General features: G+C 35.0%; 1 protein-coding gene across 11 annotated transcripts in view; it reads left to right on the top strand.

Annotated features, from left to right (window-relative positions):
- Window positions 1-27580, top strand: part of ZNF236 (zinc finger protein 236) — an 87737-nt gene that overhangs the window by 39098 nt on the left and 21059 nt on the right. For 10 of the 11 annotated variants that reach the window (XR_010387864.1, XM_064507117.1, XM_064507116.1 and 7 more), the window contains exons 11-24: window positions 388-660; window positions 3318-3521; window positions 6935-7079; window positions 10217-10477; window positions 11096-11346; window positions 12030-12131; window positions 17069-17220; window positions 18400-18506; window positions 18607-18758; window positions 18874-19086; window positions 19587-19866; window positions 20338-20441; window positions 24174-24539; window positions 26440-26585. Coding sequence is in view for 10 of the 11 variants with exons in the window: in XM_064507117.1 (XP_064363187.1) it covers window positions 388-660; window positions 3318-3521; window positions 6935-7079; window positions 10217-10477; window positions 11096-11346; window positions 12030-12131; window positions 17069-17220; window positions 18400-18506; window positions 18607-18758; window positions 18874-19086; window positions 19587-19866; window positions 20338-20441; window positions 24174-24539; window positions 26440-26585 (2756 nt within the window). In the remaining variant the exon portion in view is untranslated. The remainder of the gene's footprint in view (window positions 1-387; window positions 661-3317; window positions 3522-6934; window positions 7080-10216; window positions 10478-11095; window positions 11347-12029; window positions 12132-17068; window positions 17221-18399; window positions 18507-18606; window positions 18759-18873; window positions 19087-19586; window positions 19867-20337; window positions 20442-24173; window positions 24540-26439; window positions 26586-27580) is intronic. The other variant, XM_064507112.1, reaches the window with a different exon arrangement.

Here is a 27580-nt window from a genome sequence, read left to right as displayed (position 1 = left end):
TATTATATTGCATTTCACACACATTCTGTTTTTCTAAGTGGCATGCAAATTGCATTCTTTGCTTTCTGTTCTTTGCTATTGGACATTTCTTAGCCTGTATCCTGTTCTTTTTTTTCCTTCCTCCTTTTTTAATAGCATAAATATATATGAATTTAACAGGATCCTCTTAAATTTTGTTTTTGTCATTTCAATCATCACTATTTTTGTGAAGTAGAATCTATCTGATAGAGAAGTTAATTGTCTACAAAGTGTGTTGAGTGGCATTTGAAAAATGTATTTGTGCTGCTTTTTGTTACTTCCGTATGATGGTGTTAGTGTCATGGAACTTTTGAAAAACTTTTAAAATATTTCCAGCACATTCATTTTTAATGTGGTTCCTTATTTCAGGTTCTATACGTGAAGAAAATGGAATAAGATGGCATGTTTGTCCTTATTGCTCTAAAGAATTTAAAAAACCAAGTGATCTAGTGCGCCACATTCGCATTCATACCCATGAGAAGCCGTTCAAGTGTCCCCAGTGTTTCCGCGCCTTTGCAGTCAAGAGTACACTCACAGCACACATAAAAACACATACTGGGATTAAAGCTTTCAAGTGCCAATTTTGTATGAAATGCTTTTCCACCTCAGGGAGTTTAAAAGTTCACATTCGTCTACATACAGGTAAGGCCTGAAAATTGCTTTTGTGTTGTATATGATTTGGGTGAGATCTTGAGGAAAAAAGGGCAATGTGAAGCACTTGAATTATAAAGGTGTCTATCACATGATTGATATCTATCATAGAATAAACCATTTTTAGTATCTTATCTGATAAATTTAAGTTTTTGTCATAGCTTTATAATGTTTCATGGCTTTGAAACGTTGTTTGGGCTCTTACAAAAGACATGGACATTTAGTTTTGTCGTGATGATTCAGCCCTTCTTCCCTTTTAATATCGCTATTGTTAATGTATGTGATTATGCTGTATAAAAAGCCATGCTCTTAGAATTTGCATTCTGATTTTACTTACACCCAGTCATCTTTTGTATTTATTCTGCATCCCTGCCCTGCCCTGCCCTGCCCTGCCATCTTGGATAGTTCTACTGCATCACTCAGGACTATTTGGTCACTTTCCTTTTTATTTTGTATGATAACTGGTCGATGAGTGTTGCATCCACTTAGCTGTTTCCAGTATCTTATATTGCTTACACCTCTGTTTATATGATCTTTGTTTTTACTGTTACATAAAATATGTAGTCTTCAACACCTTCTTTTGCCAAACTCCTGTCCTCTTGCATAGAGGAAAATGTATTTTCCATTCTTGATGAACTACAATCTCATTTTCCACTATCTTTTCTTTATTCTTGCTAGTAAATATACTTTCAGCCAGACAAGCTCATAAATGTGACACTCCTTCCTTTCACTCCTGAAGTGGTAGATCTGCACTTTCTCCAAAACACAGTTTCTTACTGAATTCTGCAAAAATGTTTGTAGCATTGGTCTCTCCCTTTATCATTCATTGGCAACATATATTTCCCCTGTTTCGTTTCCATGATTCATCTTTCGTTCATGTTTTCTGTGTCAATGTGGTAACAACACTCAGTGTTCTCTGTGCAGTTACTGTCATTTGGATATTAATGTTTACTTTCTCCTGCTAAAAGTCAGTAATTTTTCTCTGCCTGCTTTCATGACACAAATTGGTTCGATGGCTTTCTATGTGCACCATATAGGATAACTCCATATTTGCACCTGAGTACATCCTAAATATCCTATGATAGTTTCTCCTTCAAGAAGAGCTGCCTGTTGGTGTCTTTGTTAGGTATTACTTTGGCAAGTGTCTTCATTTGTAAGTTTTCACAAGTGACTTTGAATAATCCAGCGTTACTGGTGTCCATTATCTTTTAGAGCCAGCTGCCTTTAATCTATGAAATAGCAATGTTAGACTTGTCTGCAGAGAATTTTTCACTTTGTTATGGAACTTTAAGCCAGTAAACCAGTCCTTTATCTGTTGCTTTGAAACATTTTGAAACATTTTATATAAGAAGTCCGACTTAGGATGGCAAAAGCACTAAGTGGCTTGAAAACTAGGTAGTCAGATGTTTATGGAACTCCAGCATGTAGTTAGCCATCATTCAGCATGCTTGCTCTTCCTGTCACAGAATCATGTTTGCTGTTACCTTGTTCAGTGGGTTAGGCTTACTGGGTCAGGTTAAAGGTTCATCTAGCCTAATATGCTGTCTCTGTTGGTGACATGTAGCAGAGGACTATAGAAGAGCATAATAAGAGGGGAAGCCTACAGTAATGCTTCTTGCCATTATGGAGGCCTGGCTTCCACTAATTTTTGGGTTGAGGACTTTTTGAAGCAGACAGTATCTCTGTGTTTAGCAGGACTTTGTAGATTTTTGTTTCAGGAATTCGTCTAATTAATTTTGAACCCGTGTGAACTCACTAACAGAACAATCTAAAATAATGAATTCCAGTGTTTAACTACATGTGAAGAGGTGCTTTCTTTTGCTTTAAATATTCTGCCTAACAGTTTCATCCGATGTTCCTTAGTTATTGTATTGTGAGGAACAGGTCATCCTTATTCCCTGTGCTTTTTCTCCACTTACGACGTTATAGAATTTTTGTCCTACCCAGTTATCTTTGCTAGCCTTAGGAGTCCAGGATTTCCCTTTGAACAAAAGCCATATGTTTGATCAGCTTTGCCTGTCTCTGGAGCTTACCAAGCTCTCTAACATCCTTTTTGAAAAGAGATTTGGATTTCCAGAGCTGAATGTCCTGTTCAAAATGCTACCAGGTTTTGGAGTACTAAAGTTTTTCTTTCTTAATTCCTGTTGACTTGCTTTTTTGACTGCTACCAAGCACTGAACTGATTTTTTTTTAATAGACATATCTAGAATTTCTCTAAACTTTGCCACATCACTGTTCATCCATTTCATCCTGTAATTCATTTGTCTGTGTTTGCTAATTCATTTTTCTTACAGTTCTTAACAGTTTGCTTTGCATGGAGAGTTGACTGGTTATCTTCAATTCTTTTGATAGATCCTGGAACCCTTTAAAAATTGCAGTCACATTTGCATCATCTGTTTTCCTGATACCAAGCTTGCTTAAAGTGATGTGTTACAACCACAGTTAAAAATTCAGCCATTTCATATTTACTTCTGAGTGGATTTTATTGATATGCTCTTCTGAAAGTATATTTAGCAGTAACACCCTGACAGAAAAAGCAGAAGAAAATAGAGAAAAGAAAGCCTCCAAGTGGATACTGGTATTCCAAATCTACATTTCTAGGGAGGTGGAAATAAAATTACGAACTAATATTTTTTAATTTCTTGCAGGTGTTAGGCCTTTCGCTTGTCCTCACTGTGATAAAAAGTTTAGAACGTCAGGCCACAGGAAAACTCATATTGCGTCACATTTTAAGCATACCGAACTAAGAAAGTTGCGGCATCAACGTAAACCTGTAAAAGTTCGAGTAGGAAGGACCAGTGTTCCAGTACCAGACATTCCTTTGCAAGAACCCATACTCATCACTGATTTAGGTAAAGAGTGAGTAAATATGTACTCATTTGGAAACTTGAAATTTGGGTTTCAATGGAAAAAAAGGAAAAAGACGTCACAGTTCAATCAATCAAAGGCAATCAGAGTTCACTCAGAAAGGTGCACTTTGAAATAAGTCAGTAGAAACAAACAGGCTTCAGCAAGATTGGTATTCCATAGTTTGCTTCCACTAAAAGCCCTCTGGCATTTATGAATTAATGAGATCTTTTTATTTACAGAGAAATCTTGTAAGATTTGTAAAATATGTATGCATTTTTACATTACATTAGAAGAAGAATGTAAATTATTGGTGTTGGATTGTTGGTACAGAAAAGGTGATAATGTCTAGAATTTTCTTGGGCTGATCAAGTCTATTCTAATTGCGTATATTAATGAATCACAAAGCGTGTTGTATAGTTTCAGTGAATTTGGTATGCTGTGATTACAACTGAATTAAAATGATCTTTAGTGGTAACTTTTCAATAAAGGACAGGGTAATTCTGGAACACGTGACAGAAAATTCATATAGAGTCCTTGTAATTCTGTAGTAGAAACCTATTGCATCACTTTGTAAACCCACTCTTTTGGAAGAAAGTAAGTTGTTTTAGAGCTTAATGAAGGCAGTGTTACCATGTTGTCCAGTTGAGGTCAGATTATTGATCAAGATATTTACCCTTCACTGCTGTTTGACTCACCAGTCTGCTAACCCCTGCCTTGTCTACTGTGTTGTCATCTTTATGCAATAGAGTACTATCTTTATCCTAAATTCTTTGTCAGTCTTTAAAAGTCCTTTTGCTTTCATTAGTTCCAAGAATTACTGTACGCAAGACTAATGGTTTTCTCAAGTATTTTATATCTGACACAGTGTTTTCAGAAAGCAACAAGAAAACTTGCCTGAGGGCTTCAGATACTCAGAACGCACAATAATTTTGTCCAGAATAAACCTCAAGAACAGTTACAGTCCTTTTTTTCATATTAAAGAAAAAACTTTTCAATAAAATCAAGATCTCTCTAGTGAAAATCCTTTTCTTATTTCAGTGAAAAAAATGAAGCAATATTAATAAAAAATACTGTAAAAGTTATGTTTCTTACAGATACTTGATAACACCTGAACTCTGCTGGGTTTGGAATTTGCAATGTAGAACTAAGAACTTCCACCATTTCTCAAGAAGGTGGCATATTTGTCAACTCACTGGTGATATTTCCACTTTTCCTAGAATAAATCTTTTTTCTTTGAGAGAATTCAAGAAATTGGTATTGTTGGTCTTTACTTGTATTAGTCTTTAAGTGGTGCCTTTTAATGAGAAAAAGAAAAAACAAAGACGTAGGTTTAGATTTTGTTTAAAAGATTTAAAACAAGGTTTTTTTTATTTTTTTAAGAGCTTTCAGGCTGTTATCAAGAGAGCTGCCTGTTTAAATGTTTATTTCTTATTCTATTAGTTGGTGGTATTTATTGACTAGGAAATACAAAAATGATTGTAATTTTTCTAGCATTTACTGTGGTTCCAAAGACAGAATTGATGTCAGGAAAAATACCTTTTTGCAGAAAGATCCCACTCAAGATTATTTCACTGACTTGCTGCATCTAGGGTAGAGCCACTTTTAACCATCCTAACAATTAAAAAAAAGTTTCATTTATTTGAGTTGAACAGGTTGAGTATATCATTTGGATGTGTTTTATATTAGGGGTTGCCATTACTTTTCTAAATATTAGCTCATTGTGATGGTTACAATGGTATTGGTGCCAGTTCTGATTTGAATTTTTTTTCATTATCATGTACATTGCTGTAGTTTTTGTATGTGCAACTGTAAATTAATTGTTTTCCAGGTATTTGTGCATATGTTCAAGCTGTCCAAGTGCACTAAAATTTTCATCGATTGAAGACAGATATAGTAGGATAGATAGCAGTAGATAGCAGGATAGACTGACGATAGAATCACTGTTTTGCAGTGTTTCTGCAAACCAGAACCACTGTAGGCTGGGATATCCATATGAATTAGTCTCCTGTCATTCATTCTGAGAGTTTACTGAATTACTCTGCTTTTATAAGATTCAAAAATAACTGAGAGTACATTTATCATATGGAGGCCTAGTCTGATTTGGAAGACCGATGTAATCTCCTGTAGACGACTTCTAATTATCATCACAAAAGAATGCTGGAAGAAATTTAGAAAGCAAGGGGTTTTTTGGAAGAGAAAACATTTTTACTAGACCAACTGAGTCAGTTGGGGGAAGTGAAGGAACTTTCGGTGCACGTGTATGTTTATATAAATGTATGTATACACATCCACATCTTTTTCAAGTCTGAGACAGAGAAGTCTGTTCTATATTTTTGTTGTCATCTGTAGTCAAAATGGAAAGAACTTGCCTCTGCTTGTCTTCCGTTCTTTTCAATTACATTTGGAAGTCAGCAGTAACCCTTTGTACTTACCTTTCTGAACAGAACATGAAACAGAATGCTAGATGAAGAGTTCGAAGAATGAAAAGATGGCATAAAAGGCTATTTAGCAGCATAAAGAGATTTTTTGATTCTTAGCAGAAACTTTGTGTCATTCACTCATTACTGTATATTAGTACTATGATCAGTACTTGTGGGTTTAAAGATGTGTGAATGATGATGAATCTCTTTACTTGAGAAATCTGCTACCCTCCCCATTCTTGTCACAGCTTTTGAGGTGAGGTGCTTCTGTTGGCGGGTCAAGACACACTTCGATTAGCAGTTGGACATTTAGTAGCAGGAACTGTCATCTGATTTTCCAGAGTTAGAATTATTTCAGGGTACAGTGTATAAACAAGTAAAGGTTTTTTTTTGTTTGTTTTTAAACCCTCTAATAAATTTTTGGAGGTACCCAGACAACTAGCAAGACTGATGGGATTAGTAAAGGTAGATGTTTTCCAAGGATAGCAATTTTTTAATGGACTTCTTGTTTTGGTAAAAGGCAGGCGTATATATATCATGGTGATCTGTATTTCTCACGGAAAATGAAAATTAAATATGCATCGAGTTATCTTGTATAACTGGCATACATTAATTAAATGTTATTTGGTTAAAACTGAGGTAGGAGTGAAACATTACCTAATGAGCAGTGAATTAGTAACTGTCAACTGTGTTTGAATTTAATGTCTATTCTGGACATCTGTGCAGCTTAATGTAATGAGGTGGACTGTAATGAGGAGTAAAAAAAGAAATAACACTGAAGTAGATAGCATGTGCAATACAGCATGTATTTTGCTAGATGCATGCCTAATTTTAAATAGGTGCTGAAAAGATGCTCAGTTTCTTTACACTATTGCATACTTAAGAGTTTAGTCATTTAAAATACAATTTTTTTGCAAATAATAGCTCTTCAGATTACTGCAACTTTTGAGTAACTTTACCAATTTTCCTTTTTTTGTGTGTGTTTATATGTGCAGGTCTTATCCAGCCAATCCCAAGGAATAGCCAGTTCTTCCAAAATTATTTTAATAATAATTTTATGAATGATGCAGACAGACCATACAAATGTTTTTACTGCCATCGAGCCTATAAAAAATCTTGTCATCTTAAACAACACATCAGGTAAAATAAATATACAGGAGGAAGGAAATGTATGCAATAACAAATCTTATGGAAAAGCATGAAACTCATATAGCATTCATTGAAGAGACTTTGTGTTTCTTATTTTACTGCCTTTAACTAGGGAAGCAGTGATACTAATTTTTCTGGTAAAGTGCAAAGAAATTTTGGACTAACTTGTGCACACGCACAGTCCTAGCGGTGTAAATGGTGATGTACAATGTAGCCTATTAACACTCATGGCATTTTTTCCCCTGAGCTACATATGGAAAAGTGCATGTAGTGCCTTGCAAATTCTTGTAGTAATGGTGTAATTGTGTATTCCAGACCATCTGCTTTGTATATAACTGCTGTTGTTTGAAAAGGAGATTAAGCTTGTTATTTTGTGTGCTGTTTTCTACATACTAAACCTAAAACAATTAAGCTTAAGCCATAATCAGAGCAAACCATTTTGTGCGTCATTTTGTTGCCTGAAGCTCAGTTCAAGTGCCATATAGTGGGTGTATTTTAAAATCACAGGATTAGTGTCATAGAAGAACTTAGTTTGGAGGGAACCAGTGAAAGTAACTAATCTAACCTCCTCCTCAAAAGCAAGGCTAGCTTCAAAGTTAGATCAGGTTGCTCAGAGCCTTATCAAAAGTTTTCGAAGCTGTGAGCTTTGAAATTCAGTCTAGTCATCAAACATTGCTCCTTGCTTTATATACTATGCATAACTGGAAGAGAAAATATGGGAAAATTTCATGATTACCAGGATTCAAGGAAAGATTTTATACTTCTACCTGCTTGTTTCTGCAATGTAAGCTCTGTACCACTTTCTTCCATCTCTAATTAAAATTATAGTGAATATCTCATGTTTCCCTTACAAATTGAGTTCTGTATTGGTAGAGATTCTCAAATGGTCTTGAAGCAGTTCTTGGTTTCTGTATGTTGACTAATCGGAAGGGGGAAAGCCTTGCAGTATGTTTTGCTTTTTGTAATACCCTATCTAGATTTTTCACTATCCTTTGCAGATACAGTCAAGCCAGACTCTGTTAATAATTTTAATAGTATAATTTTGTCACTTGAATAAGTGACAAATAATTTTAAATTAGTAAATGTTGCTGATTTGCATCATTACCACCTTCATTGTCCTTTACTTAAATAGTTGATTTTAATCTTGTTTTACGCTTTTCTCTTTATTTTCTTAGCATAAATTTCACTGTTTAGTTACTGTTAAAATGTAAGTTGCAGATAGAGGGCTTTTTCTTAGCCTAAAGAGGGTCTTATATTTAGCCTAATTTTTATGCACATTTTACTAAAACAGTTATGTAATTTAGAGTTTTCTATAGATTCATAGTTTTTGCATCTTTCGTTTGTGTTGGAGAAGTGTAGTTGACTTATTTACTAGTTCATTTTGCTTTTTATTTGTCGTTTTGTCAGGATTCTTTCAATAGAAATTGTAAGTATTCTAATTATGCACAACATAGATTGCTTATTAGTTAACTTACTTTGAATATACTGAATACTCGTGTATTCTTTTTGTAGGAGTACATTTTGTGTTTGAAAATTACCTGTTCTTCAAATGCTTGTGCTTGAATTCATTCTGCTGTTGGTTATACATGTACTTCAGCTCAAAATGAGTTGACTTTAGGTGCCTCATTAATTATTTTGTGCATCTTCATTTTTTTTCTCCCATACTGAAGTACAATGATGTGAGGGGGAACCAATCATTTGCCACTCTCCTTTCTTCTCCCTGGTCTTTTCAACAGAGTACTTAGTGAGTGAAGCTTAGCTTAGCTTTGTTATGGCCATAGAAGAGTTAGAGAAACTTTTCCCTTTTTCCATATTGTTCTTTCTTTGTAAGTACAGACATTGCTATACCTAAATTTAAACTTGTATCATCAGTCTACCTTCGTGAAATGGCGTTGATCATTGTTTAGAAAGCTTGCGTTTTTAAATGCAAATTTATGCTGTTGACAGAGCAGTGACTGGACAGTATGTCAGATTCTTCTCCCACAGGCACACCAAGGAAGGGATGGGTTACTCTACCATTAATTTGCATAGATATTTATTGGTAATAGAATAGTAATTTGGTATCTGTCACAGACTCTTTGTTATAGTATCTGATATGGTGGTCGTAGACTTCTAAGGCTGTTGTAATTTTAAACCATCCCTATCTTTTCCCAATTCCAAATGCTTATTTCACTATATCCTACTTCCCTTATCTTCCATTTTCTGACATTTATCCTAACTTCCTTCTGTTTCTCATTCCTGGGATTATACAGTTGTAGCTGATAAAATTCTAGTTGCACTCTGCTCCCTTTTTCCTAACTGTCCTGCAGTGTTTTTATATCCCAGTGTACTTGTAAGGGGAAATTCTTCTAACACCTTCTGAAGGAAAGATTTGGGAAAAGGGGAGATAGAGTACAGATAAGAGAGTTTCTCTACCTGAATACTCTCTTCATGTAGCAGTCTAAAGTACTAATTATACTGGGTCTTATTCAGACATACTCAGGATGGTCAGAGTCCTCTGCAAGAGATTTGTTGTTAAACATTAGGTTCTAGAATATTAGGTGCAAATTGAATTTATTTAGATTTAAAACTTGCTTGCTAAAAAGTCACAGAAGATGTATCACAGACACAAAAAAGCCTTTCCTGTTGAAATCAAGTCATTTTTCCAAACTATAAACATGTCAGAGATTTTCCTTAGGAGATTGCCAGAACAGTATTTAATATGAGCAGGGCAATATATTTTTTTCTGAACTTCTGTGGACATGAATTGTTTTAGCTGAAATTAACAAAGTATATAAATGATACTACCTCAGTCTAAAGAAGACATCTGACATAGAAATATTCAACCCAAATGGGGTAATTCTGGCAAAGTCTGACCAGCAGATGAGGTCAGACTGCAGAGCATAATGAAAACTGTCAGACAGCGTTAGTAGTCGTGGCTTCTAGCCCTGCCAGTGATGACATGCAAGACATGTGCGTGTATAACTTATTAAAGCTTTCAATTTCCAGCTTTTGTTAATTGAGTCATGTTCCATCCATAAAGGAGTTACCTTTGTTTGGTTTGTTTTGCTCATTTTAAAACTCCGTTTTTAAATAATTTTTAGAATCAAATTGTTAATCTGCTTTAAATTCTGTTTTCTCTTTAAAAGGTCACATACTGGTGAAAAGCCATTTAAGTGCTCTCAGTGTGGAAGAGGTTTTGTGTCAGCTGGAGTGCTGAAAGCACATATTAGAACACACACTGGATTGAAAGCTTTCAAGTGTCTTATATGCAATGGGGCCTTCACTACGGGTGGTAGCCTTAGGCGACATATGGGTATCCATAATGACCTTCGACCATATATGTGTCCGTATTGTCAAAAAACATTCAAAACATCACTAAACTGTAAAAAACACATGAAGACCCATAGGTAGGTATACAATTTTTATTTTAATCCTTTGGCATTTTTCAGTAGTCCTTCCTTTAAAAAAAAAAAGAAAAAAGCTCTCTTTCAAAGTATTTTTAAGAACTTTGCTTTGTTCTTTTTATTACTCTGAATCTGCAGTTCAGTTAATTTTGTGTATCTTTATTAGTACATAGTGCTTAAGAGTCTGGCTTGCAAAAGGGTTTAAGCTATGTTGGCCATCTCAGGCCATGTTGAGAAAAAGATAAAGTTGAATGAGTTTTCGTTCTGTTTGAGAGAACAATTACTTTACCTCCAATGGTACAGTAATTTGTTGAACTTGACTCCATCCATTCTTCTCAAAAGCAATTATTTTTTTTAATGATGTATTAGAGATAAATTAAAGTGAAGAAAGAGTAAATACCTTGTCATTTAAATTTATGGCCTTCTTGGAATGGAGATTCTCTGTAGTAAAGGTTAATAACTGAATAAGGTTATTTATTTATGGTTAGGAAATACTTAGCTAGATCTGAAGATGTGCTAAGTTACACTGTATAATAAAAATAAAAATTATCTTGTATAAATAGTTACCAGAATGCCTAATTGAAGCCATAGAAAGATCTTCTTTCTTACCTTGCTTTGCAGGTACGAACTTGCACAGCAACTTCAGCAGCATCAGCAAGCTGCTTCAATAGATGATTCTACAGTAGATCAGCAGAGCATTCATGTTTCTACACAGATGCAAGTAGAGATTGAAAGTGATGAGCTGCAGCAGTCGGAAGCTGTTACAACAGATCAGCAAACTATTTTAGAGTTAGACCAGCAGTCAGTAGTAGGCACAGAAGAAACAGGACTAGAACAACAATTGGCTGATCAGCCTTTAGAGCAAGATGAAGGTAAGTATTCAGAACATGGCAATGTTTATAATGAGATAAGTTCACAATTTCTCAAAGAACTTTTTCTTTACAAAGTTCATTGATGGTTTCAAGACAATGCAAGTAAGTAACTGGAAAACACATGGAATAGAAGTTCACTGCCGAATATACCTATGGCTTCTTTCATTCATTAATGTGTAAGTAAGTATTAAAACAATAAAAATAAATGGTGCAAAGTTTAAAAAATCCTTTTATTTAACAGAACTCCTAAATATATTCTAAATATATGGAAAATAATGCTATGTGCACAAAACTTATTCTCATCACCTCCATTATTAATAAGTAGACTGTAAAGCAGTGTTATTTAGGAAGTTGTGACTGTGTTTCAAGGTGGGAGAATACAAAAATATTTTATGGATTTATTCTTTTAATAATAGTGGAATGAAGTGTTTCCCTTTTATTTGGTCTTTTTCATGTTATAATTAATTAGTAACCATTACAGAGGAATATAAACAAAGCCTACAGTAAGCAAGGATTTAAAATATGTAGGATTACCTCTTCAATTTATTATCACTTTTATTTACTTTTTAATGTAATGCAAATTCAGATGACTATAAAATGTAATTCTTTGGGAATAACTGTGAATTATCCAGTTAATTTTATCATCTTTTCTTGATTTTTACCCCCACACACACCTCTTTCAGATAGGTTTGTGACATCCCAGCATGCTTTACAGGAAAACATCACTCAATTTGAACAACAAGCTATAACACAGCAGTCGTTTGATCAACAAGGTTTATCACAAGGTTAGTAGTTAATAAAGGTTTTAAAGTGATCTTTATAAATTTTGACAGCTTTGCTATCATAAAGCATTTCAAAACTGGGCTTGCAGAAGCGATACAACTACAATGCAAAGATAACTTGTGAAGACTTTATCTTAAATTACTATTATGAAATTATATCTGGTAGAAGAGTATTTTGCCTACTTAACTATTAGATTTTACTTTTATGGGCTAGTGTTTAGTCATTACAATATGAGGTTTATAGTCAGGCATTTTATATTCTTCTCGAAATTGCTGTGCTAGGCAGTCCACACCACTTCTCCCTTAAATATAACTGCATAATATCCTGAGATAATCAGAGAGACAGCCCAAGGTTTGACTGAGTAGCTGTCAGGATTCATACTTTCACCTAACCACAGCAGTTTGTCTATATTTTACAAAGCTACATAAGTAACAAGTTAAGATACTATAAACAATTGGAAACTTTTTTTTTATTTGGCCTATAAAATACTCAGAAATATGTGGAAGGGATGCTTATGTAGTCTGGAGAGAAAGTGAAGAAATGACTGCCTTCCCTGCTGTTCCTGGTAGGATTCTTTAAGTTGTTAGCTTGATAGGAAGTTAGGTGTGGTGTGTGTGCTGTTTTGTTGTTTTGGGTTTGGGGTTTTTTGGTTTTTAGGGAGGGTTGTTTTTTAAGGCAGCATCCTGACTGGTTAGTTGTCCCCTTCTTTTTTCAGATTCTTTTAAAGAAGTTTTGTATCTTTATAGCTGATACTGAGTAATTGTTATTCTATCCAGTTGTTGACTGAACATCTCTGGGTTTAATTTGTTATCGCCTTTTGTAAAAATGTATTTGACTCTGCTAATTTGCATGATACTGTGAAGAAATGGTGTAATTTGTTGCTGATTTTAATGTTCTAGATTGTGCTGCTTTGTATGTAACTGACAAAAGAAATCAGTGTCTCAACTTCCATTAAACAAGACTGAACCAGGTCCCCATTTAAAACACTATGGATTACTTTCATTGGTTACCTTTTACAGTTTTCTAAGTGAATGAGAAGACACTACAGAAAATAGTGCAATCTTTACTCTCAGTGTGGTGGTGGTGGTGGTTTTGTTTTTTATGGCTGTTTTCAAATTGAAAAAACAGTATGTAACCTCTGTTTTGTTATCTTATTTAGACTTCAATTTCTTTGCATGTGCATCTTCTCATTAACAAAATAGTGAATACTAAGTGCTTTCTTCAGGGAAAATAAAGACTCCTGTAGATCTTACAGAAACAATTCTTTCATCATCAGAGAAATTTAGGCTGCTCATCGATACATTATCAAAGTAGTACAGAGAACTTTTTTTTCATATGAGACTTTTTTTGTATAAGACTTCTCCTATTCTACTTGGAATCTCATCCACAGATTCCCAACTCTTTGAAGTTTCCTTGAAGATCCTGGAGCCCTTCAAAATTTTTGAATTTCAGGTAGGTAAGCATATGCGCGGATGCATGCGTTAAATTGGTCGACCCTCTCCCTATGTCTGCTTCTCTGCTTCATGCTCCTAATCTCTTTTTCTTGGCAGCTAGGCAGGACATTCAAGACCCAGATATTGTATCTTTTTTTTTCTTGATACATGTAGGCTGTATTTTTACAAAAATATTTTGGCTCAGTGTTTAACTTTGTTAATAAAGCAACACCGGAGGGTTGGGTTTTTGTTTTTTGTTGATCTTTAAGGAGAAAAAAAATCATATCCAGACAAAAGATGCTGATTTCTAGGTCTGCACAGACCTATGAAAACTTTACATGTTTATTTGATCAGGTTTGACAGTAATACTTCTAACATAATTTCTGTTTGTTTGGATAGATTTTCCTTTTGGTATGCTTCAAATTTGTAAAGAAGTATGGATCTCATGAGGGTGTTACTGTATCATAATCTATCATTCATTTTAGGTAGTTTTGAAGACATTGAGAGAAAAGGCACTTCAGTGTTCTTGATAGTTTTTACATATTCATGCCTCTTCATTTGATGACCTTTTAATGAGGTCAGAACAACCAAATGGATCTTTTTATCAGAAAATGACTTTGGTTTATTGAGCATCATCTGTCGTCAAACGTATTTTCATACAGATTATGTCACCATTTCTTCCTTTAAAATCTCCCTGTAAGCATTGTTGGATGTTGATAATTGAGGTAGTGATATGGAAGTGGTCTTGAAATCCCACAAGAATTTCAAATGCTGTGCAATTCTGTAACTCATATGAATATACCCTTGCCACCAGACTGCTGTTTTGCTTTCCTATGAACTTGATTTGCAATCTCAGGACTTAAAATCTGATTCTTTCAGTAACTGTTTACACACTGATTCTAGTGGTTACTGTTCAGCTGGTTCCAGACATTCTCTGGGAAGCCAATGTACAGAACATTTAATTGCTAGTCTCTGGTCTCCACAGAGATGCACAGATGCATGTAGCTGTGTTTGTAATGTCAGTTTGGAAAATGAAGACCTTAGGTTGTGACTGAAAACCAAAATACTGTATTTTCTGTGAACTACGATACTCTTGGTTTATGATTCATATATGCAAGGCATCTCTGCTAGTGAACTGATTCCAGAGTATTCTACTCTTTTCAGTAAGTTATGTCAATGTAGAAGAGAATAGCTTGGGTGATTTCCTCAGGACAAGAAAAAACAAGCATTGCAAATGAGTACTAATACTGAAATAATACGAAAGCTCATCCCAAATTTAGAGGACTCTCTAGTAAAAGACTCCTCCTACTACACAGAGCTTAAGATGTTTTCTGTTCTTAACCTGGCTAAAGAAGATTAAGTTTCTAGGAAATGATATACAGGGAAGGAAAAGCAAGCCCAGGAACTGAAGGATCTGAATTTTATTTCTGTCTGTTTTTCAGACGGAATTTCTGTTTTTTCAGTGCTGTTCTGTCAAAATAGGGTGGTGCTGGCAAATGTCTTTAGCATACTCAGAAATGTCAGATCTGTTTAAAGTTTTGAGTGGAATTTGACCTTCATACCAGGTATTGAGCAGAATAAGGATGTATCATATATTTTCTTGTTACAGCTTTGATTTGTTTTTATTCCAGAACTGCTTTTAGAAGTAGTATTTCATTCTTCACTTTGCCCAAAAATATCTCTAAATTTAGAACTTTTTGTCTTGAGCACTTTGTTCCAGGGTTGTTCCTGGAAAATTTTTCAGGATTTCAATAATTGCTATTACTACAACACTGTGAAGTTAAACAGGTATAGTAACTTGTTTTTCTTCTTCTTAGCTAGTGAAAAAGGTACCACATAAAAATGTTCGAGTTCTTTAGATAGCCTTTACTTTATGTGTTTAACAGTTATTTCCATTCTTGTATGCAGGGCCTGGAAGTGGCATCACTTTTGCTTCTCAGGTTCTTGGGGCCTAGGTTTATTTTGATGTTCTTACCAAATGTAGCTTGCATATCTTTTTTTTCTATAACACTGCTTTTAAATTTTATTTGAAAACAGTAATTAGTGGCCCTTTTATCACTGTAAGGCTTTGTGTGGCAGTTCTTCAAGCTGCTTTTTTATTTTGTCAAACCACAAAGACGATAATTGAGGTGCAAGATTCACATTTTTGGCCATCATGAAAAGCTAGGAATAGTTTAAATTTTTGTGTGTGTATAACTAAATCACACAATCATCTAAATTCTACCTTACTGAATCCTTTTGTCTTTTTTTTTTCTTATGTAATCTTGGTTAATTCTAGGGAAGAAGCTAGTATACAAGCTGCAGTATTAGATTTTGTGTTAAGTTATAACCTGACTAATAATGCTTTCAGGATTTGTTTACATTTGCTACTTTTGATTCTGTGATGTGAGAGGTAGGATATGAGCAATTTTATTTTTTTTATGTTGATACTTTTCACACCAGAAGAATACTGTTATCTTTTGGGAAAATTTCTGCTTAAAGCACATCCCAGTGTTTGATATACTGTAATTCAAAACATTCTTAAAGCGTTGCTTTTTGACCTTTGATGCTATGGTCATCTGATACAGGTTTATTTCTACCCTGTTTTCATAATCTTCATCCTTGTTGTCCATTAAAGGCAAACTGCACAGAAATAATAAAATGGCTGCTCTTAGCTACTGATAATTATGGTTTCGTTTTTTTCCACATAACATTGAATTTTTTTTTGTATTAGAAATATTAGGGGTTAGGTGGGTTGGTAAAAGAGCGTCTCTAATAACATAGAGACAACTGCAATGTGAGGTATATTTTCCTGACTCTCAATCAGCAATATAGTAATTTCATTCATTCATTTAGAAAAGGAGATAATTAGGATCTGATATTTTACAAGAACAAAAACAAATACAAATTTCGGTTTTTATACTGGGAATATCAATAAACACATTTTTGTTTTTACTTTGCAGTTTGCCTTTGAGAGGCCTTACTTTACTATTATCTAAAGAGTGGGAATATGTGGAGGAGATCCAAAGTAGGAGATGGGGTTACTTTATCAGAAACTGGAGTTCTCCTATTGGGTCATCTCCTCCACTCACCCCGCCATCCTCCCCACTGAGCTTTGCATCCTTGTGATCGGCTTCCAGTGTAGTTAAGGGAGCGTGGTACCAACATGGATAAAGGGAGATGGGTCAACCTGTTTGACACATGCATGCTTACATACAAGAAATTCAAAATTTCAATGGCTCTAAGGTAATTCTGGCATCCCGAAGAAACTTCAAACAGTGTTGTTCTGTGGAGGAGATTGTCCAATAGAATTCCAGCCAATGGTAAGTAACCCTATTATGCATATTATGTAGATGCCAGAAACATTTGTGTATTTTGCCACTCAGCAGAGAAGAGTATAAAACAAGTATTACTATATTGTAATACTGCTTATTCTCGTTTGAAGATAGTCTTCCAAAAAGCGTGGCGTTATTCAAAGTCCTGTTGTGCCTATTTTCTGGAGTTGTGACTGTCTTAATTTTTGGCAGGTTTTACGGTGAACGACAGCTACAATCAACAGACTCAATTTCCAGCTGTACAGCAGCTACAGGATTCGAGCACACTTGAATCTCAGGCTCTTTCAACGAGTTACCATCCACCAGCCCTTCTTCAAGTTCCAAATACAGACACTATTAATGTAGTAAGTACTGCTGGAAGGCAGAGTCCATTGTTCTGTGTTCAGTGATGATTTTCTTGTGAGCATAGGTGATTAGGTGAAGTCTGAGAAATCAGGAAAGTTTCAGATTTCTTTTCTAGATTGTTTTTGCTTAATAACCAAAAACAAGGCGGGGAGACTAAATAAATTGATGCGGCTATATGTTTCTAAAAAAGAATTGTACGTATGTTCTAGATTTAAGAAAGGATATAATAGTATGAAGTAAAATCGTGAATTGAAAACTTAGCAGTACACCTAGTCTTATAAAATAATCTAATTCTATTGCCTGTCTTCTTTCCTAATTCTTAAATTCTAGGCAAATGCTGCATGGGTATAGATATGATCAGGCAATAAAAATAACATTGCAAATGTGTATTGATCATTCATGGAGCTTGCATATTGCAGTGCATGGTGTTCTTTCATGGTACTCATCTGGTTAGACTTTTAAAAGAGTTTGATTGCTAAAAATACAGTTTAAATACTGCTTTTTATTATCTTAACAGTACCTCGCATGAAAACTCTCTGTAGTAGTGTGAGGCCATCTTTACCATGCTGAGCTGCATAAATTATACCCCTTTCATACTTTTCTGCAAGGGTAAATGTTAATCAAAGAACTGAACTGGGTTTTAGGATCCTGGAAGGGTTTGAGTGATTTCAGCCTACAATCTGTAGGTTTTGGAGTTTTCTTCTCTTCAAATCTTAGAACATGCTGTCCTTCTGGAGTATTACTCTGTAGTCGTTGTTGTATGAAAAGATCACTGAAAAAGTATTCAAAACTGTTGCACCACTCCGTATCTTGCTACTGGATGTGGGGATTGTAGTCTTTAGAAAGGCTCCTTCAGTGTGAAATATGACCTCAAATGTCAGATCTGAGAGAACTGAGACACATTTTTTAGATTCATGGAGGGATGCAAGTGCACCACCTTGTCTGTTTACTCACATTCAGTAGCTGCACTTTTTGTTGCTTTCTTTTTCACTTTGGAAGAGAGAGAGAGATTGTACAACACTTAATTTCTTGTCATTAATTTATGAAAGAATAGATTTCTAGTATAATTTTTGTTATTTATGTTAACTATAAATACTGTAAATTTTTCTTGTTTATATGTGTGGCTTTATTTCAGTGTTGCCTTACTGAAATTTATTTGAAGCTTCTTTAATTTCTAGACTACTCGCTTGATACAAGATCAGTCATCACAAGAAGAACTTGAATTGCATACCCAACGGCCTCATTTTCTTGAGGATAATGAAGATCAAAGCAGGCGTTCATATAGGTCTGTTATACCTAATTTCCAGGTTCTGACACAGAATTGCCTGAATATTTTTATGATTTTTACTTATATGCAAGTAATGACAATAATTTTCTTTTAATAGATGTGAATACTGCAACAAGGGTTTTAAGAAATCCAGCCATTTGAAACAACATGTACGATCACATACTGGTGAGAAGCCTTATAAATGCCAGCTTTGTGGCCGTGGCTTTGTTTCCTCGGGAGTTCTTAAATCACATGAGAAGACTCATACAGGTAACAGACTATACGAGCTCTATATTTGATTAACTCAAATTTGGGTATTGTGAATGTCCTGTATAAGTGAACGTAGACAAACTGTGTGCTACTTACTTGTTTCTGTTACTTTAAGGAGTTAAAGCATTCAGCTGTAGCATTTGCAATACGTCCTTCACAACTAATGGCAGCCTTACCAGGCACATGGCAACTCACATGAGCATGAAGCCTTACAAGTGCCCATTCTGTGATGAAAGCTTTCGAACAACTGTTCACTGCAAAAAACATATGAAAAAGCATCAGACAGTCTCCTCAGCTGTAGCAGCAGCTACAGAAACAGGAGGGGGAGGTAAATTATATCATTTGTACTCTTACTGTCCTTACTACATAACAAGTAAAAATGTTTCCGTGAATTACATGAATGCTATAACAGTAATGCTATAAATTATCCTTTCAGCGTGGGTAATGTCTAATGTCTAGAGCCACTGCAACTCCTGTTTTATCTAAATCATTGAAAGAAATTTATTTTCCAAAAGTTTCTCCAGTGTATTAAAAGTAACAGTAATAGTATGTTTTTCCCATGTAGTTATTTTAGTGTGCCACTAAAGTAGAGTATACATTTTTCTTTTTGCCCCAAATTACTCATAGTTGTGTTTAATTTATGGTAAAAACAATAATTACAAATCAGCATTTCTTTAAAAGATATGCAAACATGCATGGTTATACCTTTGAAATAGATTTAACTCCAAGCACATCATGCAGTGACCATATGTTTAATAATAAACCCTACTATTTTTGTAATTTAAGCTTACAGATTCAACTAAACAGAGTTTTGAATTTTTTTAATAGTTACATGTGTTGAAGATGATGATGAAAACTCTGAAAGAACTTCCAGAAAATCACGGCCTGGTGTCATAACTTTTACAGAAGAAGAAACAGCAGAACTAGCAAAAATTAGACCTCGGGAGAGTGCCACCGTCTCAGAAAAAGTTCTTGTCCAGTCTGCTGCGGAAAAAGACAGAATTAGTGAGATCAAGGATAAGCAAGCAGAACTGGAAGCAGAGCCCAAATATGCTAACTGTTGTAGTTACTGCCCCAAAAGCTTTAAAAAACCCAGTGATTTAGTCAGGTAAGTAGTAGAAAAGTTTTCTATTAATTTCCTAAATTCTTCACCAGACACTTAGCAGTAACAGTTTCATATAACCTTTTTATGTCTAAGCTGTAATTTGGCAAGTATTTATATACATTTTTCATGTTACAAATGGTTTAAAAAATATGTATCAAAGAAAATGTATAGTCTGCATGTGACTAAAACAGCTTTTTCATGTTTCTTGTTTCCTACATTATTAAAGTAATTATGACAAAGTTTTATCATAAATGAATTATTTCTTGCAGTAAGATATGCATAAAAAATGAAAAATCAGTTTGAAGAATAGTGAATTCTGAAATCCTTCCCTTTACTAGTTCTGCTTAGTGTAGTGTAAATGTAAGTATTCTGCTAATTCTAAAATTAATAAGATGCAGAATAGTTGGTTCTAGTAGCTGAGATATTTCCTATAGAAGTAGAAATTCACATACTCATGATTTCTGGAATTATTAGGCATGTTCGTATCCATACTGGAGAGAAGCCGTATAAGTGTGAAGAATGTGGGAAGAGTTTCACTGTAAAATCTACTCTAGATTGTCATGTTAAAACACACACAGGTAAGTAAGATTTTGAATGTCTGTATCTAGAGGTGATATCTTTTTGCTTAATACCTTTAATGGACCATTTTTACATTAGTTTAATCATTTTCTGAACCCATGCAAACTGGGACCTCCAGTACATCCTGGGTAGTAAGTTCCTCGGTTTGAATTCGTTATTCAGTGTGCCATCTGGTGATTTCATTCTTACGTCCTATAGTTCTTGTGCATGAGGAGTAAGGAGAAATTGTTTCCTTTTTTTTTTTTCCCCTTTGTCCAAGCTTTTTATGATTTTATAGACTTCTATTTAGTGTAAAACAGTTTTAGTGAGTATTTTAGTATCCTCAACAGATTTTTCCAACCTGTTGTTCATCTCCTCCACGTTATGTTTTATGATAATGTTGACAAGCTCAGGTCTTCACAAGTGCTTAGAGAACTCCCCTGGGGACTTTCAGCCCTGTGAAAATTGCCCATTTATTCCTTCCAACTGTTTTCTGTAATATAACTATGTTTCTTTAATCCAGGAATGGACTGTCTTTCATCCTGTAACAGGCGTTTTTCTAAGGCCCTTTCATATAGAACCTGCTCAAAACTCTGAAAATCTAGGTACACTCTTGTCAATGAGAATCTGGTCTCCTTCAAAGAGCTCTCATAGTTTTGTGAAGTGTAACTTTTCACTACAAAAGCCCCATTGACTCTCCCGTATTACAACTCACTTGATCTTGTGTTTTTTGATACCATTTTCTGTTATAATTGCACTAGCTTACCTCAGATGGGCCTCAGTCTAAGTGGTGCACAGTATCTGCATTTGCCCTGGATGTCTTTTCAGAGGGCTGTTTTAGGCTGTGGGCAACATCTACAGCTCATCAATATTCTGTTGAGTCATATTTATTTTGTTCTTTTTGACTTTTTCCCCCTTTCTTTTAATGCAATTGTCTTAAATTCACCTAGTAACATTGCTTTTCTAATTCCTGTAGTTTGCAACATCTTTGTTAAAGTTCTATCTGGGTAGCCAGTAGTATGATGTAATCTTGTAGATGCAGTAAACTCATTTAATTTGACTTTATTAGGAAGCAATGCTGCTTCTCTGGCACTTGTCTTTCCTTTTGTCATTCCTGCATAACTTTGCATCCTAAGTTGTGACAATCTTTTCTCCAAGTTGTGTCCAGTACATCGCTATCTTTACTTAGTTTAACCTTCTAGTTCATCCATCTCTTTTGTTCTTTTTTCTTTCTTTCTTTTTATTCAGATTTCTAGTATTTGTACAAAAGCACGTCGGGTCTTGAACTGATCAAATATTTTAGTGTCTGCTTAAACAGGGCTTCAGCTGTTGAGCTAGCTCCTCGTTGTTTTCTACTTAATTTTGTTAACTTCTTCCTTGTCCATTTTTTTGAAGCTACAAACTTGTAAAGCTTCACTGTCATGACCATCCTGAATTTTATAGTTTGTTCCATGTTGGCTTTAGTTTGTAAACACCCATACTAGCTTTTTAACTTATGCCAACCAAGAGCCTGGTTCTGTTTTGGTTTAGATAGAGCTTCCTCTTGAACAGTATATCATCTATTCTGAAAATCTTTCCCACATTTGAACTCCTCTTTCTTATGTTGTTTTCTTAGCTATGCTTTAAACTATGCCTTTATCCCTGGCTGTATCACCAGAAACATTTCAGTGGATGCTACTTAGGATCTTTAGCAACTTACCTAACAGTATATTTTGCCTCCAACACACATTATGTCCACACATTCTTTTTTTTGATCTGAGACCCCCTCCTAAAAAGCATTTTCTCCCTTTGAAGAAATGAATAATTCTGGTGAGGAACTCACCTCTTCAACTTTGTCCTTCTATACATGGTTTTTCTCTGCTTTAGCAGCATTGATACTGGTAGATGGGAGAGAGGGGTGTACGCTGACATATCACTCAGATTCCATCATTCTTCTTGAAGCTCTTCTAAATTAAGCCATTTCTTTCCTCAAGACTACCTTAACCACCTTTGATATGTCTCCAAGGACAAAAGTTTACTTGTGCTGTATACATGTTAACATACAGCCTATCTCCTGCATAGGTGGGGATATGTATGAGTCTTAATGAAGTAAAATGAGAAACCCATGCTTTTGAGGGGGTACCTTTACTTGCTTTCCCAGGCTTTTAGTGAAGAAAAAATATTTACTATTTTGAGGTGGTTATTTTCCTTGTGGGAAGGCTTTCCCAGGCTTCTAGTGAAGAAAAAATATTTACTATTTTGAGGTGGTTATTTTTCTTGAGGGAAGGAGTGCAAGATAGTTTTCTTCATGGTACTCTTAATGTGGTAGACACGTTTGCTGCAGCCCAGGTCTCCTTTTTATCCTTGGTTCATGATGTTCTGAGGCTCTTTGTGCTCCATGATTGGCTGAAATAGAACATTGCCAGATACTTGCTTAGTTTTGTTGGAAAAAAAATGCCATCAATGTTTGCCTTTTAATCTGAATCTGTGATTTGAAATAGGCTGAATTATAATTCAGGAACTTGATGAGAGATTCTTCTGTGTGAATGAAAGCCAGAACTTGATAGCAGAAATTACAGGCTCAGCTTGTTTTTGTGACCTGAGAGTCAACTGTAAATAACTGACATCACCAAAGCGCAGTTGTACATTTTGCTCTGGAAGTTGAGTCAGCTTTGTTTAACAGTTGATCTAAAGGTTTACCAAGTAAAATGGTTAGTTTAGTCACTTACTCTTAGCTTATCACAACTACAGAGAAGTCATGATTTTATTCTTGTGTGTTAAGACAGCTGTCCAGCATATGTTCATTTCTCTCCCTTTTTAACTAGGAAGCAATAGGATACTGAAAGGCCTGGAAGTTACTGTGGGTTTTCAACTGCAGTGGTCAAGGGCATGTTCCCTGCCAGATACTTACATTATGTTTTTTGCGAATTGTAGAATGGCATGTATAACTAATGAAATGAACTACAGAGTTACTGTTGCTATTTGTGTAACAGTAAAGCATACAGGATTCCATTTGAGACTAGGGATGTTTTTCAGATTTTATGCAACCTGATAGAGTATAGCAAGAGGAACTCTACATGTGCAGGCCAGATTTGTGTACTTTTGCGTGTTTTTTTTGTTTTGGTTTGGTTTTTTTACTTCCAGAAGTTTTATTTTTGAATATTACCAAATTTATAGATGTTACGGGTTTCCTATTTGCAGTCCATCAGTACGAGCTGGTATTGATAGATGTTTTCCTGTGAGCATACTGAGAGTGTTAAGGATTGAGCTCTTTATAGATTGGTCTATCGAGGAGCCTTACCTAGATAAAAGCTGAAATGGAAGAGTAAAATTGCTTAAGTTAAAGAAGAAATGGGCATCTAAGCAAGGGGAGCCAAATTCTGAAGAGGCAAAACTTTAAGGAATATCCGGTTTTATGAACTGTGTAGTTGGAACAACCTGGTTAGTCAGGAAGGTGAGAGATGAGGAGGAGAAGGATACAAGCATCAAGGTGACCAAATAAGGCTCTGAATGAGAGTTTTGAATAGCACAGTAGGAACAAACTACTGAGTTTTAAAAATTGAGGGCGGAAGAGGTGAAAAGATATCCTTCATTGAGATTGTTAATTCATTTTAAAAGCAGCCAAAATTATAAAGAAAAATGCTGGTTATTTCAAATTTATTCTGTTCAATTAGCTTAGAATCCATAATTACTTAAATTTTTGTACAGTGCTGTTGATCTTTTTTTTTAAGGGTTTTTATCATTTTTATTTCTCTTCTTTTAAATTTTTCCAGGCCAGAAGCTCTTCAGTTGTCATGTATGCAGTAATTCTTTTTCTACCAAAGGGAGTCTAAAAGTACACATGCGCCTGCATACAGGAGCAAAGCCGTTTAAATGTCCACACTGTGATTTACGGTTTCGTACTTCAGGGCGCAGAAAAACCCACATACAGTGTCATTATAAACCAGAGACAAAGAAAGTTAGGAAGCCTGTCACACGTACTTCAACTGAGGGACTACAACCAGTCAGTCTTCTCAATTCATCCTCAACAGATCCTAATGTTTTCATCATGAACAATTCTGTTTTGACAAGTCAGTTTGATCAAAATTTGCTTCAGCAAGGACTTGTGGGCCAGACTATCCTTCCTGCTTCTGTGTCAGGTAAAAATGAATGACTTTTTGGTGTTGGTTTTGAGATCAAATACTGAACTTTGTTTTCCGTTAGAGTTCACAAACTTATGCCAAACACTGCTACTTAACAGGTAAGAGTTTTGCTGAATTCATGATTTGATGAATGGTAGCACCAATAGAAATTCATTTATTTTTAGAATGAAGAGACCAATTGTACTAGTCACAGTTAAACTAGAAAAAAATCTCTCCAGTTCAGCTGTGGTGTTACACTACAGAAAAGAAGAAAATACAGATAACAGGTAGCTAGAATACTTGTACTTTTTTAGTTAGACCCTGTTGTCTTTCCTTAAAAAGGAAAGGGAAGCAGAATGGTTACTCTATAAGCCTTCCATTTCAAAAGATTTATTTTGTACTCAAGTATTAGTTTATAAAGCAAAGAAAGGTTTGTCTACATGATTTATATACATAATTAGCATGAAGAGCAGGTTTTAAATGTACATGCTTACTTGAACATGTGTTTTCCTGTAGTGAGTAGTTCAGAGTAAAAACTAAAAAAAATAAATACACTTGGGAGATATGAAAAAACTATCAGTATAAGCATGTATGTTAATTAAATGCCAAGAGCCTAAGCCTGCAGCTATATTAGCATATTAAATGTGCTGCACACCATTCTCTGGTTCTGAGACCAGCTGGCACCAAATAGCCAGCACGCATTCAGTTATACTCTCTTAACGTTGCAAGTAAATAACCTTTTGAAAATGGTTCTTGCTAATTTCTAAATTACTTTGGGAGTTGTGTCAGTGTTAGTTAGCCCTAGGTAAAGTTGGGACAGGGACAGTTTAAGAGTAGACAAAGTTCTGGTATTTGGCAATGTTCCCTGGTACTATTTAGAGTATAGGTCTTGAGCCCTGTCTATCACTTCTGAAAGCGAGACTTTCTATACTGTTTTTGGCACTTCTGTCAGTGCATATGTATGATTTTGAAAGTATGCCCACAAATTCACATTAATATGTCAGTCACATATTTAACTGTACTCATCCTAGTTATGTGATTGGACCTAACCCAAGTCTAAAACTGAAAAACTTGAGTTCACAAGAAACTGATGGGTTCCTTTTGTGATAAATTTGTGCTAAATATTGTCTGAGGTCTGCTTGGAGTTTTGAGCGAACAGAATAAAGAGTCTCTAGCACGTTTAGATGTCCTAAAAAGCTTGCATTTTGCCTAGAGCAGGTTTTTCTGTTGGATGCATTGTAAAGCAAATTTATTATGACACAATATTATAGAGAGGGAGAGAAAGATGTTTCTGAAGCATCAACCAAAGGAGACTAGTTGATCACAGTAAAGGTGTTTGGAGAAGATGTGTCAAAGACAAGATGGTGTTTTCCACGCATTCGCTGAATGTCTTTTTTGAGATGGTCTGTTCAGCTTTTGCCATTAGAGGCTTCTAAGCTCTAAAGATTTTGGATTTCAAATGCTAATTTACTCCTCTCCCCATCTGAGTGCATAGAATAGCCTTTGATGCTTTCCCCAACAGTATTTCTGTACTGTGCATAAATGTTGCAATAACTTTCTTGGTCCTATATATGTATGTTCAGGATCATAGCCTGTATCTATTTAGTTTAAGTGCTTCTTGTATTTAGGGGCAGTACACTCTCCAAGATCTGTTCTAAATTTCTGCAGGGTTCCAAAGCTACTCTGGAGTAGTTTTTATTTTGAAGACGTTAGTTGGTGCTTAAATGATAACTACCTCTAAACTACATGGAGTTTATGAAGTTTTAAAATAGGCAATCAAGTGCTTCAGATTACTTTTTTCTTCTTAAATAAATGTATAGATGTAACTTTTGATTTCATTTATAAAAATAAGCAAGCTAAAAGAGGAGGCCAATAATGATAAAGAAAAACATTGTAATATGACTGTTTTCTTTGGTAGCTGGAGGTGACTTAACTCTGTCCTTGACAGATGGTAGCTTGGCCACTCTTGAAGGAATACAGTTACAACTTGCTGCTAATCTGGTTGGACAAAATGTTCAAATTTCTGGAATAGATGCCACCAGTATTAACAATATAACATTACAGGTAGGTTGCTCTCGATTTCTCACTTTCAATTTTATAGAGTCAGTTTGAGGGCTGAAAGAAGCTTAATGAACATAAATATTTCTGGAAGAGTTCCCTTGATTTGAGTGCGCTGTGCAGCAATACTGTGCTAATATCAGTTGTACCATGTTAGAAAGATTAGACAATAGCTGTGCAGCGTTTTCTTCTGGTTTGTTTTTTTTCTCTTTCAGGTTTTCAGGATTTCTTGTTACCGTTCTGATTGCTTTAAAATGTGTGGGGTTTTTTTTCTTGTATTTGCCTTTTGTCTTTTAATTGTAAAAATATTTTGCTGTAAACTCTTCCGCCATTATTGCAGAGAATGTAACTTAATTAATGACGCCTCCATTATTTAGCAGGTTTTCTATACTTAGATTCAAATTTTACATTCTCATTGAGCTGATAAAAATGGGCAATAGAAATACCTTATAGAAAAAGGCGAGATAATTCAATTTCAAAATTTATACTTAAAATGATGTGAAAGAATACATTTGATGAACTTTTTTGTGTTTTCAGTTTCACAGAATCACTTAGGTTGGAGGAGACCTCTGGAGGTCACCTGATCCATCCACGAGCTAGAGAGGGATCATCATCAAAGTTGCATTAGGGTGGTCAAAGCCCGAGTATTCAATAAGTTTTAAGCTTAAACCAAATAAAATTGTACTTTAGCTTTGTGTCCCACTACTCCCAAAACAGTCATCTGTAAAAAGTAAATTGTCTGTTTATAAATACTGAGAACAGATGTACGAATATGAAATGGAAATCTATGTAGGATCATTAGGACCCACATAGGATCTGAAAAAAACAGATAATTTCTGGTACCAGTTTTCACTTTTGCTCCATGCCTTTTCACTTTCGAAGACCTGAAAATGGCAATAAGCCTTATATGCAGCAGTGAGACAATATAGGGTGTCAGGATTGTGGATACATGACGCTACAGATAACATCCCAGTGGCCAGCATGCTTAATGCAACTATGAT

This window comes from Dromaius novaehollandiae, chromosome 2, assembly GCF_036370855.1.
Source record: "Dromaius novaehollandiae isolate bDroNov1 chromosome 2, bDroNov1.hap1, whole genome shotgun sequence".
NCBI lineage: Eukaryota > Metazoa > Chordata > Aves > Casuariiformes > Dromaiidae > Dromaius > Dromaius novaehollandiae.
Note: the sequence above shows the minus strand (reverse complement) of the source record. Positions and strands in the feature narration are given on the sequence as shown.